The sequence below is a fragment of the Pan paniscus genome, chromosome 1 (assembly GCF_029289425.2).
Source record: "Pan paniscus chromosome 1, NHGRI_mPanPan1-v2.0_pri, whole genome shotgun sequence".
NCBI lineage: Eukaryota > Metazoa > Chordata > Mammalia > Primates > Hominidae > Pan > Pan paniscus.
In genome coordinates this window covers 181,805,542-181,821,585 of record NC_073249.2, presented here as the reverse complement: position 1 = coordinate 181,821,585, position 16,044 = coordinate 181,805,542, and the positions used below count along the sequence as shown (strand labels likewise).

The window sequence follows — 16,044 nt, the reverse complement described above, 5'->3', positions numbered from 1 at the left end:
TCTTTTCTTTTTTTTTTTTGAAACGGAGAGTCTCACTATGTTGCCCAGGCTGGAGTGCAGTGGCGCGAATTAGGCTCACTGCAACCTCCACCTCCTGGGTTCAAACGATTCTCCTGCCTCAGACTCTCGAGTAGCTGAGATTAGAAACTTAGTTCCTCCATCTGTTGCATAAGGTGGTTGGCTCGGATTCTCATCCCCAACCTCCCTTCTACTTCGGACACAGCTACACCGGGTCGAGCAGGGAGTCGAGCTGACAACTTCGGGGCTCAGCACCCTCTCCTACCCTTTCGGGTCCACCTCGGCCCAGTTCGACATGCCCGCCTCCCTCAGATGAGTGGCCCCACCGCGCTGCTCACCCGGGTCAGCCAGCTCGTGCGCGGCCTGGCAGGGCAGAAGTCACAACTATACCTCAGCTCCCCGCACGCCGCACCCGCTCCCAGCGCTCTCCACGCCGCCTCTGACAGACAGCCCAATGGCGCAGGCGCGCGATGGCCGATAAACTCGATGGAACGCGCAGAGCAGACCCATGGAGAAGGGACGACCGCCGAGCGATGGATGACGGAGGGGAAGCACACTCAGCGGAGAGGAGGGAAGGCGGGCCGGAGGGGGCGGGGCTACCGAGGAGCATTCGACACGTGTGTCCCTCTGTCCATTAACACATTACCAACGCCTTTTGAGTATTCCTCCCAGTGCAGGGTGCCGGGAACCCAGACGGAACAACTCAGCCTCTTTCCTCAGGGAGTAAGTCTAAGACCTGGCTTCGAGTACATTCAGTGAAAGAAAGCTCATTGGGAGCCGCAATTTTGGCTAGCTAGTGAAAAAAATCACCGAATGCCCCTGCAGGGGTTGCCAGGACTTCCTATTTGTTTTTTGTTGTTGTTGTTGTTGTTGTTGTTTTGTTTTTTTGAGACGGAGTCTCGTTCTGTTGCCCAGGCTGGAGTGCAGTGGCGCCATCTCGGCTCACTGCAAGCTCCGCCTCCTGGGTTCACGCCATTCTCCTGCCTCAGCCTCCCGAGTAGCTGGGACTACAGGCGCCTGCCACCACGCCCGGCTAATTTTTTTGTATTTTTAGTAGAGACGGGGTTTCACTGTGTTAGCCAGGATGGTCTCGATCTCCTGACCTCGTGATCCGCCCGCCTCGGCCTCCCAAAGTGCTGGGATTACAGGCGTGAGCCACCGCACCCGGCCCGGGACTTCCTATTTGTAACAGGGCCACTCACTTTAACTTTAGCCATCAAAACTGGGGGCGGCTGGGCATGGTGGCTCATGCCTGTAATCTCCGCATTTGGGAAGCCGAGGTGGGAGGATTGCTTGAAACCGGGAGTTCAAGACCAGCCTGTGCGAGAGAGACTCCAGTCTCTACAAAGGTAAAAATTAGCTGGGCATGGTAGTGTGTGCCTGTAGTCCCAGCTGCTCGGGAGGCTGAAACAGGAGGATCGCTTGAGCCCAGGAGTTCGAGGCTGCAGTGAGCTATGATCGGGCCACTGCACTCCTCCTGCCTAGACGACAGAGTGAGACCCTGTTTTTTTTTTTAATTTAGTTTTTATTTCATAATCATAAACTTAACTCAGCAATCCAGTTAGGCATGGAAAGGAACAAGGAAAACATGGAACCCAAAGGGAACTGCAGCAAGAGCACAAAGATAAGGTACTGCGAGCAGGCCGGGCGTGGTGGCTCACGTCTGTAATCCTAGCACTTTGGGAGGCCGAGGCAGGCAGATTGCCTGAGCTCAGGAGTTCAAGATCAGCCTGGGCAACATGGTGAAACCCCATCTCTACTAAAATACAAAAAAAAAAAAAAAAAAAAAAAGAAAGAAAAAAAGAAAAAAGAAAAAAAAAAGAAAAAATTAGCCAGGCATGGCGGCGTGCGCCTGTAGTCCCAGCTACTCGGGAGGCTGAGGAAAGAGAATTGCTTGAACCCGGGAAGTGGAGGTTGCAGTGAGCCGAGATCGTGCCACTGCACTCCAGCCTGGGAGAGGGCGACAGGGTGAGACTCCGTCTCAAAAAAAAAAAAAAAAATACTGCAAGCAAATGGGGTGAAGGGGTGCTCTTCTGAGCTACAAAAGGAATGGTCTGGTGGTTAAGATAAAACACAAGCCAAACTTGTTAGAGTTGTCCACAGTCAGCAATGCTGATCTTCTTGCTGGTCTTGCCATTCTCGGACCCAAAGTGCCCCATGGCCTCCACAATATTCATGCCTTCTTTGACCTTGCCAAAGACCACAGGATTGCCATCCAGCCACTCAGTCTTGGCAGTGCAGATGAAAAACTGGGAACCATTTGTGTTGGGTCCAGCATTTGCCATGGACAAGATGCCAGGATGTATATGCTTTAGGACGAAGCTCTCGTCATCAAATTTCTCCCCGTAGGTATACTTGCCACCCGTGCCATTATGGCATGTGAAGTCACCACCCTGACACATAAACCCTGGAATAATTCTGTGAAAGCAGGAACCTTTATAACCAAATCTTTTGTCTACATTGCTCAGAGCACTAAAGTTTTCTGCTGCCTTTGGAACCTTGTCTGCAAACGGCTCGAAGGAGACGCGGCCCAAGGGCTTGCCGTCGACAGCGATGTCGAACACGGTGGGGTTAACCATGGCTGATCGTACAGAGCTCCTGGCGTCGGTGGCTGCATTTGCAAAGCCGAGACCCCGCTTTTAACAAAACAATAATAGGCCAGGTGCGGTGGCTCACGCTTGTAATCCCAGAAGTTTAGGAAGTGAGGCGGATGGATCCCTTGGGCCCAGGAGTTCGAGACTAGCCTGGGCAACGTGGTGAAACACCCTCTCTACTAAAAATACAAAAATTAGTCAGGTGTGGTGGCGCGCTGTGGGGTTCCAGCCACTTGGAAGGCTGAGGCAGGAGGATCGCTGGAGCCCAAGAGGCAGAGGTGGCAGTGAGCCAATATGGTATCACTGCACTTCAGCCTGGGTAACAAAGAGACAGGATCTCTAAGTAAATAAAATAAATATTAAAAAATGACGAGTAGATAATAAAATAATTGTTGTTCTAAGCTCTACGGTTTGGAGTGGTTTATCAAGTTGCACTAGATAACAGGACCAATGGCCATTCTCTTTTTCCCATGCATTCCTGCAATTTCCTAATCTTTTGAAAGCTTCCTTTTTTTTTTTGATTAATTAATTTTTTTTTTTTTGAGACAGTCTCACTCTGTCACCAGGCTGGAGTTCAGTGGCACAATCTCGGCTCACTGCAACCTCTGCCTCCTGGGTTCAAGTGATTCCTGCCTCAGGCTCCCAAGTAGCTGGGACTACAGGCATGTGCCACCACGCCTGGCTAATTTTTGTATTTTTAGTAGAGAAGGGGTTTCATCAGATAGGCCAGGATGGTCTTGAACTCCTGACCTTGTGATCTGTCCGCCTCGACCTCCCAAAGTGCTGGGATACAGCCGTGAGCCACCGTGCCTAGCCTGATTTGTCTCTTAAATCTTGAGTTGCTTTAGCTTCCCGCCAGTTAAAAGGTAGAGTATGATTTCTGTAATAAAAATAAAGGAGCTTGACTTCATTCAACAATATTTATTCATTTATTTTTAGAAATGAGGTCAGCTTATGCTGCCCAGGCTGGACTCAAACTCCTGGGCTCAACGATCATCTTGCCTCAGCTTCCCAAGTAGCTAGGACTACAGGTATGTGCCATGGAGGACTGGCTTCAACAATATCTTGAGTGCCTAATATGTGCCAAGCAGTGTCTTAGATGCTTGGTGTTGCAGATACAGTAGTCAATGATTAGGACTTGTCATTTTTTCCAGAAGGAGGTCTGCTTAGACCCTGAAAAAAAAAGGGGGGGACTCATATCCTAAAACCAGCCTATCTTTGCCTTGCCATGAACTGAGTGATCTGGCCACAGGAGGCCTGAAGTCTGACTACCCCTCTATAGAAACACAGAGATATTCTCTCTTTGGTATTACCTCAACCAAGACTTGGAAATTACAGCATGGTTTTGAGGTAAGAACTAATTATAAGTAAGAACAGCAGTCAGCCCCATATCTGCCATCCATTTCAAATCCTTATGTTTAAACTAGCAAATGTTTTTCAAGGAACTAGAGGGCTTTCTCTTCTATTGTGGAAAGTAGTTGAGAGATTGCTTCAGTTTAAACTCACTTTAAATTATTCCCTGAGGGCAACAATTCTCAAACTTTTTCATCTCTAGACTCTTCATACTTAAAAATTACTGAGGACCCCAGAAAGCTTTTGTTTATATGGATTATATTTATCAATATTTACCATATCGAAAAAAAAAATACTTTTTTGAGACGGAGTTTTGCTCTTGTTGCCCAGGCTGGAGTGCAATGGCACGATCTCAGCTCACTGCAACCTCTGCCTCCCGGGTTCAAGCGATTCTCCTGCCTCAGCCTCCCGAGTAGCTGGAATTTACAGGCATGCGCCACCACACCCAGCTGATTTTGTATTTGTAGTAGAGACGGGGTTTCTCCATGTTAGTCAGGCTAGTCTCAAACTCCTGACCTCAGGTGATCCGCCCGCCTTGACCTCCCAAAGTGCTGGGATTACAGGCATGAGCCATTGTGCCCGGCCAACTACATTTTCAAAACAAAAAGTTTAGTGAGATGAATGCCATTGTTTCACCTTTTTGAATAGTCTCTTTAGGGTCTGGCTTAATAGAAAACAGCTTGATTTTTCCATTATTGTGATATATTATTTTGGTTTAATTATATCATAAAAATGTGACTTCACATAGATACATAGTTGGTAAGAGATAGAGCTTTTAATAGCCTTTTCAGATAATTATAGGTATTCTTTGACACTATACCAAAATTCAATAAGTGGTAGTTTGTTAAAGGTTTGTTGCAATGTAGAATCGGAAATTATATCAATGAACATTTTGTACCTTGTTACAGTACTTGCACTTTGAATGGACATTTTACCCATGCATGACCTTGCAACTTGGTATACAAATAATATGTAAAATATTCGTTCACAGAGTTATGCAGATCTTCCTAACATTGACTCATTATACAATATTTTAAAATCACATTTGTTAATATCACTAACAATCTCATCAGAAAAATTCTTAAATATTAGAAAGCTGGGAAGCTGATGATGACAGATACAAGTTTTATAAAATTCTAATTTTTGGCCGGGCACAGTGGCTCACGCCTGTAATCCAAGCATTCTGGGAGGCCGAGGTGGGCAGATCATGAGGTCAGGAGATTGAGACCATCCTGGCTAACATGGTGAAACCCTGTCTCTACTAAAAATACAAAAAAATTAGCCAGGCGTGGTGGCGGGCGCCTGTAGTCCCAGCTACTCGGGAGGCTGAGGCAGGAGAATGGCGTGAACCCCGGAGGCAGAGCTTGCAGTGAGCCAAGATGGCGCCACTGCACTCCAGCCTGGGCTACAGAGCGAGACTCCGTCGCAAAAAAACAAAAACAAAAACAAAAAACCCCCAAAATTTTAATTTTCTCTTCAAAGCTCAAATATTATCATTGGCAGCAAATACTATTAGTGGTTTCCCTTGAAGTAACTGGCTCACTTTGTTTATACATTGGCAGGCATAGTTGGTCAGTTGTTCTTTTTTTTTTTTTAAATGAAAAACCATAATATGCCCTTCATTTGCTTTTAGCTATTTCATAAACATCACAGATAAACTGGACACAGTTTGCAATGCAACTTAGAAAAATTTCTTTTTCCATAACATAAACGTGTCAATCTTTCCCTTTAGCGCCTTCTTCCACTCCTCCTCCACTGTGCTGAAGAGATATTGAGTTCTTCCAGATTTTTGCTTAGCTGGGTGGTTTCCAAACTCAATGGACTCTCTAGGTAGGTAATTCCTGCACAGGGCTTTCCTGTCACTGGATTTATGATTTTTCCAACTTTGAAAACAATCTCGGCCAGTTCACGTTTCACATGCTTTGTTCGTGGAACAGGTAAAGCTCTGAGAAGCACAATATCCCCAACTGTGCACTGCTGAAGGGCATCGTGAGCAAAGTAGGTTTTCCGCTTATTGTAATACTTTAATAAATAGGGATCCAGAACAAGCCTGGTCACTCTCACTTTAGCAGTCTTTTGCATTTTTGTCCCAATCACCTTCCCCACGATCCACTTGGCATGGATGGATGAATGAACTACAGACATTATGTGGCTTTGGTCACCTCCGCCACGACTGTGCAGCCACCTCCAGTTGTTCTTTCGATTCAATATAGTGCTCCATGAAAAAGCAGTAGTTCAACTCGCAGCTCAAACTATCACAAAACTGTTTCTCTTGGAGACAACCATCATACTTCTTTTGTATGCACAGAAGGGTTAAATGTGTACTTCCCATCTCATCATACAGAATATTAAAAAGACACATACTCAGTAAACTAGTATATTTGGTAGCAAAAAAATAAATAAATAAATAAAAAGGGCCGGGCACAGTAGCTCACGCCTGTAATCCCAGCACTTTGGGAGGCTGAGGCAGGTGGATCATGAGGTCAGGAGTTCAAGACCAGCCTGGCCAACATAGTGAAACCCTGTCTCTACTAAAAATACAAAAATTAGCCGGGCACGGTGGCGTGTGCCTGTATTCCCAGTTACTTGGGAGGCTGAGGCAGGAGAATCACTTGAACCTGGGAGGTGGAGGTTTCAGTGAGCCAAGATCATGCCACTGCACTCCAGCTTGGGCAACAGAATGAGACTTCATCTCAAAAAAAAAAAAAAGACATGTACTCAGGCCAAGGTTTAATAAAATTAATATAGTTTACTGCTTAATCAAAGACCTTCTTAAGTGTAACTGACTTTAATTTTTTTCTTTCTTTTTTTTTTTTTTTTGAGATGGAGTCTCACTCTGTCGCCCAGGCTGGATGGAATGCAGTGGTGCGATCTCGGCTCACTGCAGGCTCTGCCTCCCAGGTTCACGCCATTCTCCCACCTCAGCCTCCCAAGTATCTGGGACTACAGGTGCCCGCCACCACACCCGGCTAATTTTGTTTTTGTATTTTTAGTAGAGATGGGGTTTCACCGTGTTAGCCAGGATGGTCTTGATCTCCTGACCTCGTGATCCGCTCGCCTCAGCCTCCCAAATGCTAGGATTACAGGTGTGAGCCACTATGCCCGGCCTGTTTTTGTTTTTGAGACAGAGTCTCACTCTGTCACCCAGGCTGGAGTACAGTGGCATGATCTCAGCTCACTACACCCTCCACCTCCCGGGTTCAGGCAATCCTCCTGCCTCAGCCTCCCAAGTAGCTGGGATTACAGGTGTGCGCCACCCGGCTAATTTTTGTATTTTTAGTGGAGACGGGGCTTCACCACGTTGGCCAGTCTGGTGTCAAACTCCTGACCTCAAGTGATCCATTCATCTCTGCCTCCCATAGTGCTGGGATTACAGGCGTGAGCCACTGCGCCTGGCCAATTTTTTTTTTTTCTTTAAGACAGGGTCTTGCTCTGTTGACCAGGCTGGAGTGCAGTGGCATGATCTTGGCACCTCTGCCTCCTTGGCTCAAAGGATCCTCCTACCTCAGCCTCCCAAAGTGCTAGGATTACAGGGGTAAGCCACTGCGCCTGGCCTTAATGTTTATTCTGATTTTTTAAAAAGTGTATGGGACTAAAAAATAAAATGACTATTGTACAGTTTGGTGCCAATGTTTCGATTCATGATCAATAAAGCACCAGAAGTTTTACCCACCATTGCTTTGGCACCATCAATGCAAATATCAATATGATGAAAAGTAAATATATTTTAATATTATTATGAAAATAGTTCTGACCTGACAGATCCCCTGAAAGGGTCTTAGGGATTCCCGGGAACCCATGGAGCACATTTGAAGAGCTGCTGCCTTATGGATTCCTCCTGGCTCTTACTGCTTCTAGCACTTACATTATGGCACTCACCATAAAGGATTGTCATCCTCTTTCCATGTCTTCTCTATCACACTAGGAGCCCCTTGAAGATAAGTGCTATATCTTATTTGTTCCTGTCTCCCCAGGACCTAGCATAGAACCTGGGACGTGCTAAGTGAATAATATTGGATGAATTGAAATCTTACAGATTTTCCCTTGACTTCCCATTTGGTGGTGGGAAAACTGGGCTGAGAGCCAGGTCGCTGACAACATCTCTTCTCCCGAACTTTCCTCCTCACTATCAATTCATGCCTAGCCCCATGCTTATTTATTATTATTATTAAGTACACAGGAAATACTTAATAAATGCTTATTAAATACAGGGTATTCCCTAAAATGTTTGTTTCGTCTTGACCATAATTATTCTCATTTCTTCCCTAAGGGATATTTGTGTGTATATATGTGTGTGTGTGTCTGTGTGTTCATATGTGGTGGGGGAATAACTTAACAAGGGCAAGCTCTCTAAACTGTGGAAGACAAAAGAAATCTTTCAAAATTTGGGTCTTGGCTCACAAACAGTCTTCCCACGGTCTGCTAGAGATCTCTCTGGGAATTTGCTGGCCACCTCACAATATTCATCTACTCCACTTGGCCAGAGACTTGTCAGTGGGGCGGGGAATTATTGTTTTTAGAGTAGTGAATGGAAGATATTCCACTTTGGCAAACAATTGAAGGTCCTAAAATATTTGCATTTTATTGATTGATTGAGACAGGGTCTCGCTGTGTCACCCCGGCTGAAGTGCAGTGGCACAATCACAGCTCACTGCAGCCTTGACCTGCTGGGCTTAAGCGATCTTTCCACCTCAGCCACCAGAGTAGCTGTGACTACAGGTGCCTGCCATCATGCCTGGTTAATTAAAATTTTTGTTTTTCGTAGAGACAAGGTTTCACTATGTTGCCCAGGCTGGTCTCGAACTCCTGGGCTCAAGAGATCCCCCGGCCTCAGCCTCCCAAAGAACTAGGATTACAAGCGTGAGCCACTGCACCCAGCCTTGCATTTTATTTTTGTACATAGGCCCAGTAATTGCCCAATAGATCCAATGATAAGTTAAGAGATAAAATGATGCTACAATATTTAACAAAAGGAGCTTGGAAAGAATCTTCATTAATTAGAACTTTAGTATTTCTTTTCAAGCACACAGAATTTTCTTCATTGGTGGTTTTATAGGTCAGAATCTGGGCATTCATATTCTAAAATGGTGAGTAACTTTAAAATATAAGTGATTTAATCAATTTGGTGATTTTTTTCCCCTTATTGAAAACGACTTTTCAACTGGCTGATTTTTCCCTTGTTTTTAAATTGGAGCCTAGCACAGTGACTCACACCTGAAATCCCAGCACTTTAGGAGGCCAAGATCAGAGGATGGCTTAAGCCCAGGAGGTTGAGGTTGCAGTGAGCCAAGATCGTGCCACTGCACTCCAGCCTGGGCAGTAGAATGAGACCTTTTCTCAACAAGCAAACAAATAAGCAAAACCCAAAAACCACGACACCAAAAAAGAATTAACTTACAATCCAGCAATACCACATCTGGGTATATATCCAAAGAAATTGAAATTGGAATGTTGAAGAGATAATCTGCACTCCCATGTTCATTTCAGCATTATTCACAATAGCCAAAATAAGGAAGTAACCTAAGTGTGTATTAGTGGATAAACAGTACATACACACGTGCACACACACACACACACACACACAGGAATATTATACAGCCTTTAAAAAGAAAGATCTTCTGTCATTCATAACAACATGGATGGAGAACATTATGCTACGTGAAATCAGCCAGGCACAAAAAGAAAAACACTGATCTCACTTATAAGTGGAATTTGATTTTGGCCAGCCATAGTGGCACATACCTGTAATGCCAGCACTTTGGGAGGCTGAAGTCAGAGGATCTCTTGAGCCCAGGAGTTTGAGACCACCCTGGGCAATATGACAGAACCCTGTCTCTACAAAAAATACAAGAATTATCAGGGGTAGTGGAATGCACCCGTAGTCCCAGCTATGCGGGAGGCTGAGGTGGTAGGATTGCTTCAACGCAGGAGGTCAAGGCTGCAGTGAGCCGTGACTGTGCCACTGCACCCCAGCCTGGGCAACAGAGCAAGACCCTGTCACTGGGGGAGGGGGGAAGTAGCTTTTTCACTGACTTTTAATTATTTATTTATTTATTTTGAGCTGGAGTCTCACTGTGTTTCCCAGGCTGGAGTGCAGTGGTGTGATCTCGGCTCACTGCAACCCCGCCTCCCAGGTTCAAGTGATTCTCCTGCCTCAGCCTCCCAAGTAGAGTAGCTGGGACTACAGGCGCCTGCCACCATGCCCAGCTAATTTTTGTATTTTTAGTAGAGATGGAGTTTCACTATGTTGGCCGGTCTGGTCTCGAACTCCTGACATCAAGTGATCCATCCACCTGCCTCAGCCTCCCGAAGTGCTGAGATTACAGGCATGAGCCACCACACCCAGCCTAATTATTTATTTATTATTATTATTATTATTATTATTGAGAGGGAGTCTCGCTCTGTCACCCAGGCTGGAGTACAGTGGTGCAATCTCGGCTCACTGTAACCTTTGCCTCCCAGGTTCAAGCGATTCTCCTGCCTCAGCCTCCCAAGTAGCTGAGATTACAGGCGTCTGCCACCACACCTGGCTAAATTTTGTATTTTAGTTGAGATGGGGGTTTCACCATGTTGGCCAGGCTGGTCTCGAACTTCTGAGCTCAAGTGATCCACCCACCTTGGCCTCCCAGATTACTGAGATTACAGGCATGAGCCACCGCACCTGGTCTTATTTTTATTTTTAATTTTATTTCTTTTTGAGGCAGAATTTCGCTCTTGTTGCCCAGGCTGGAGTGCAGTGGTGCGATCTTGGCTCACTGCAACCTCCTTACAGGTTCAAGCGATTCTCCTCCCTCGGCCTCCCAAGTAGCTGGGATTACAGGTGCCCACCACCATGCCTGGCTAATTTTTGTATTTTACTAGAGATGGGGTTTCACCATGTTGACCAGGCTGGTCTCGAGCTCCTGACCTCAAGTGATCCACCCGGCTCAGCCTCCCAAAATGCTGGGATTACAGGCATGAGCCACCACGCCCAGCCTTATTTTTATTAAGATTATTTTTTTAGACAGGGTCTCATTCTGTCCCCCAGACTCTGTTTCATATAAACAGAGAGGGCTAGGGGGTGGTAAAAGAGAAGATGTTGATCAAAGGGTGCAAAATCTCAGTAAGACTGTAGGAACAGGTTTTAGTCAGCTATTGCACTGCATGGTGACCACAGTTAATAAAAATGTATATTTCAAAATCACTAAAAGAATAAATTTTTAACATTCTTGCCACAAAAAATGATTAGTTGGTGAGGTGATGGATATGTTAATTAACTTGATTGACCCTTTGTGCAATGTATACATAGACCAAAACATCATATTGTAGCCCATAAATATATACAATTATTGTGAATGAAAAATAATTAATTAAAAAAATTTAAGGCCAGGTGTGGTGGCTCACGCCTGTAATCCAGCACTTTGGAAGGCTGAGGCGGGCGGATCACCTGAGGTTGGGAGTTCGAGACCAGCCTGACCAACATGGAGAAGCCACATCTCTAGTAAAAATACAAAATTAGCAGGGCATGGTGGCGCATGCCTGTAATCCCAGCTACTTGGGAGGCTGAGGTGGGAGAATCGCTTGAACCTGGGAGGCGGAGGTTGCGGTGAGCTGAGATCATGCCATTGCACTCCAGCCTGGGCAACAAGAGCAAAACTCTGTCTCAAAAAATAAACAAATAAACGAATAAATAAATTTAAAGGTGGAATCTGAGGCACAGAAAGGTTAAGCAACTTGCCCATGGTCAACAGCTAGTACATGGCATAGCCAGAATATGGATATAGTCAAGCTGATTCCAAAGAATGTGCTCTTAACTAGTACACAACAGTATATTGCCTCCCAATGGTATATATCCAATATAGGTTCTTCCACAAAGAAAAAATTTTGAGCTCATAAACATTTTGAGGTTTAAAAATCAACAACTGAACCCATAGAGATAGAGAGTAGAAGGATGGTTACCAGAGGCTGGGAAGGGGAGTGGGGGGATTAAGGGGAGATAAGCATGGTTAACGAGTACAAAAAAGAGTTTGAATGAGTAATGCCTTGTGTTTGAAAGCACAACAGGGTGACTATAGTCAATAATAATTTAATTGTACATTTAAAAACAGCTAAAAGAGGCCAGGCATGGTGGTTCACACCTGTAATCCTAGCATTTTGGGAGGCTGAGGTGGGCAGATCACCTGAGGTCAGGAGTTTGAGACCAGCCTGGCCAACATGGTGAAACCCCATCTCTACTAAAAATACAAAAATTAGCCAGGCATGGTGGCTGGCGCCTGTAATCCCAGCTACTTGGGAGGCTGAGGTGGAATAATCGCTTGAACCCGGGAGGTGAAGGTTGCAGTGAGCCGAGATCATGCCACTGCACTCCAGCCTGCAGAGCAAAACTCTGTCTCAAAAAACCAAACCAAACCAAACCAAACCAAACCAAACCAAACCAAACCAAACCAAACCAACTAAAACGGTATAATTGGATTGTTTGCAACACAAAGGATAAATGCTTGAGGGGATGGATACCCCCATTTACCCTGATGTGAATATAACACATTGCATGCCTGTATCAAAATATCTCATGTACCCCATAAATAAATAAACCTACTATATACCCACAAAAATGAAAAATAAAAAATTATTGGCCAGGTGTGGTGGCTCATGCCTGTAATCCTAGCACTTTGGGAGGCCAAGGCAGGCAGATTGCTTGAGCCCAGGAGTTCAAGACCAGCCTGGGCAACATGCTGAGACCCTAGCTCTACAAAAAAACCAAACCAAACCAAAACAAAAACAACTTGGCTGGGTGTGGTGGTGCATGCCTGTAGTCCCAGCTACTTGGGAGGCTGAGGTGGGAGGATCACTTGGCCTGGAGGTGGAGGGTGCAGTGAGCCAAGCTTATGCCACTGCACTCCAGCCTGGGGGACAGAGTGACCCTGTCTAAAAAAATAATCATAACAAAAATAAATAAATTATTAAAAAATGTGGCTGGGCGCAGTGGCTCATGCCTGTAATCCCAGCACTTTGGGAGGCTGAGGCAGGCGGATCACCTGAGGTTGGGAGTTCGAGACCAGCCTGACCAACGTGGAGAAACCCCGTCTCTACTAAAAATACAAAATTAGCTGGGCGTGGTGGCGCATGCCTGTAATCCTAGCTATTAAGGAAGCTGAGGCAGGAAAATTGCTTGAACCCGGGAGGCAGAGGTTGCGGTGAGCAGAGATCGCGCCATTGCACTCCAGCCTGGGCAACAAGAGCGAAACTCCATCTAAAAAAAAAAATTATTAAAAAATTTTTGAACTTTTTACATTAGAAAAGAACATGCATGAAATTAAAAGGCAAAGGACAGACTAGGAAAACATTTGCAACACCTGACATGACGGACAAAGGGATTAGGATATAACACCTTAGTTACTGAGTCAGTTGGCTTTGGAGCTGGCAGACTACCATCCTAATCTCCATCACTTAACCACTTATCCTGGGCAAGTAATTTAATTCCTCGTTGCTCTAGGTTTCTCATCTGGAAAAGGGCATAATAATAGTACTTACTTCACAGAGTTGTTGAAAAGATAAAACAAGACAGTAAATGTATGTTACTTAGCACAGTGCTTTGCTAAGAGGATGATCAGCAACTACCAAGCTTTTATTATTTTAGTACCATGCAAAGGTTGCTACAAAACAATAAGAAAAATATAATGAAGACAACAGAAAAATGGACAAAAATATGTGAAGTGTAGCTCATAAAGAAGAAAAATAATGGCTCCATATAGTAAACAAAGCAATGCAAATAAAACATAACAATTTTACCATTTTCCAGCACACTGAATTGACAAAAAACATTTTTAAGTGTTAATGCTCAAAGGTGGTGAGAGTTTAGGAAATAGACACTAGAGGGAATGAAAATTGATTCATCCTTCTTACAGGGCAGTTTCGCAGTTTGATGAAGTGATTTTAAGAAGTTATTCTAAGGAAATAAATAGATATTGCAATGGTATATGCATGAGGATGTTTATTGCAACATCTGTAGTTTTTAGTGTTGAAAATTTGTGAACAATCTTAATGTCCATCTGTAGAGGTTTTAAAATAAATACAAATTATGAAAGTTCCTTATAATGTAATACAATTGCTGCCTATAAAAATAATGGTCGGCCAGGCGCAGTGGCTCATGCCTGTAATCCCAGCACTTTGGGAGGCCAAGGCAGACAGATCACATGAGGTCAGGAATTCGAGACCAGCCTGGCCAACATGGTGAAACGCCGTCTTTACTAAAAATACAAAAATTAGCCGGGCATGGTGGCGGGCGCCTGTAATCCCAGCTACTCAGGACGCTGGGGCAGAATTGTTTGAACCCGGGAGGCGGAGGTTGCAGTGAGCCGAGATCACACCACTGCACTCCAACCTGGGCGACAGACACGCTGTATAAATAATAATAATAATAATAATAATAATAATAATAATAATAATGGTTAAAATGAGTGCCCCCTTGGCCCAGTCGTCATCATTTCCTGCTTTGATTAATCCCTGCCACCTGTCTCCTTCTCAACCCATTCTCTACACAGCCACCAAGGCAAATATAGTTACGTCACTTTCTTGCTTAATGCCCTCAGGGCTGCTCATTATAAAATCCTAAAACTGGCCTTATAAGACTGGAGTCTCATTTCTCTCTTTCTTTTACACTCCAGCAACACAGTACTCAACAGGCTTCTCAGCTGGCCTTTGTGTTGTTACATGCCTTAGGAATTTCGCATTTCATTGAGCTGCATTGGTTAGAAAGATCCTGTTCTGTCCCCTAACGATTTTCACTTCTTTGTAGCTTTTACAAAAGTGTTCTTAAGTGTTGTTTATGCAACTCTTTGTATATGTCTCTCCCATTAGAGTTTAAATCCCATAAGGGTAAAAATTATCACTGCTTTAGCCACGATTTTATCCATTCACCTAGTGCAGTGCCTGACCTAGGGGCTTGATGCATATTAGTTTATTGAATGAATGAAGGGTTAAATGAAATGCAGGCTACAAAATATACAGTGTGAGTAAAAGAGGGACTAAAGAGTTCATGTGACCATACCAGGCACAGAAACTGGCTACTTCCTGTAGGAGCACGTGGCCTGGGCCCTTTCCTGAGGGGAGAGAAGGAAGAGGTGCACCTCTGACTCGGGAAGAGCAGAGCTGGGTGGAAGTGGTGGCCTTGGGGGTTTCTGTGCCTTCTGCTTCCTGGAAGGGAAGGGGGTTCACCACCCAAGGTGCAGGGGTACAGGGGAGGCGGTGGCAGCCGAGAGACTGAGCTGTCAAGTTCCGTGTTTTGGGATAGGTCTCAGGGTGCACACAGTGCAGGCAGAGATCAACCTCTTGCACAGTAAGTTTCCCAACTAGGGCAGTGTCAGGGAGTGCCCTAGAGGACAAGAAGGGGAAGAGTTGCCAGGGCAAGACTCCACCAAGCCACTTATCTGGGCAATCAGCCACCACAAGGTCTCACATTGTACCTGGACTCTGAGACGACTGGGACCCTGGGGCTGTGCTTGAGAGCGTGACTGGCCACTGTGGGGGTGTAGGGGGACTGTTCATACACAGGGTTCTCCCTGATACTCCTTTTTTTTTTTTTTTTTTGATAGAGGGTCTCACTCTGTTGCCCAGGCTGAAGTGCAGTGGCATGATCTTGGCTCACTACAACCTCCACCTCCTGGGCTCAAGCGATCCTCCCACCTCAGTCTCCCAACTGGCACCACAGACACGCACCACCAAGCCCTGCTCATTTTCGTATTTTTAATAGAGAGAGGGTTTCACCACGTTGGTCAGGCTGGTCTCAAACTCCTGGGCTCAAGCGGTCCGCCCACCTCAGCCTCCCAAAGTGCTGGAATTCCAGGTGTGAGTCGCCGGCCCCAGGTACTTGTTCTTGAAGACTACTCAGGCCTGTAATCCTAGCACTCTGGGAGGCTGAGGTGGGAGGAAAGCCTGAGGCCAGGAGTTCGAGAACAACCTGCTCAACATAGGGAGACCCCTATCTCTGCAAAAAATTACCCAGAAGCGGTGGCATACTTGTGGTCCCAGCTACTCAGGAGGCTGAGGTGGGAAGATCACTGGAGCCCAGGAGGCCCAGGCTGGAGTGAGCTGTGACTGCATC

General features: G+C 45.4%; 3 protein-coding genes across 5 annotated transcripts in view; all 3 read right to left on the bottom strand.

The window, feature by feature from the left end:
• The window catches only part of EIF2B3 (eukaryotic translation initiation factor 2B subunit gamma), a 135,855-nt gene extending 135,274 nt beyond the window's left edge, over positions 1-581 (bottom strand). The window contains exon 1 of one of the 3 annotated variants that reach the window (XM_034963599.3): positions 357-581. The gene's annotated coding sequence lies outside the window, so the exon portion shown is untranslated. The remainder of the gene's footprint in view (positions 1-356) is intronic. The other 2 variants (XM_034963618.2, XM_034963624.2) reach the window with 2 other exon arrangements.
• A 141-nt stretch (positions 582-722) lies between these two features.
• LOC100969717 (peptidyl-prolyl cis-trans isomerase A-like) lies at positions 723-3,389 on the bottom strand. Its single transcript, XM_055093864.2, has one exon. It carries the CDS (start codon positions 2,595-2,597, stop codon positions 2,106-2,108), a length of 492 nt encoding a protein of 163 aa, XP_054949839.2. The 5' UTR covers positions 2,598-3,389; the 3' UTR covers positions 723-2,105.
• A 1,395-nt stretch (positions 3,390-4,784) lies between these two features.
• LOC100975302 (small ribosomal subunit protein uS17m-like) lies at positions 4,785-7,905 on the bottom strand. The gene has a single exon (XM_034943668.3). It carries the CDS (start codon positions 6,108-6,110, stop codon positions 5,694-5,696), a length of 417 nt encoding a protein of 138 aa, XP_034799559.1. The 5' UTR covers positions 6,111-7,905; the 3' UTR covers positions 4,785-5,693.
• Positions 7,906-16,044: the final 8,139 nt, after the last annotated feature.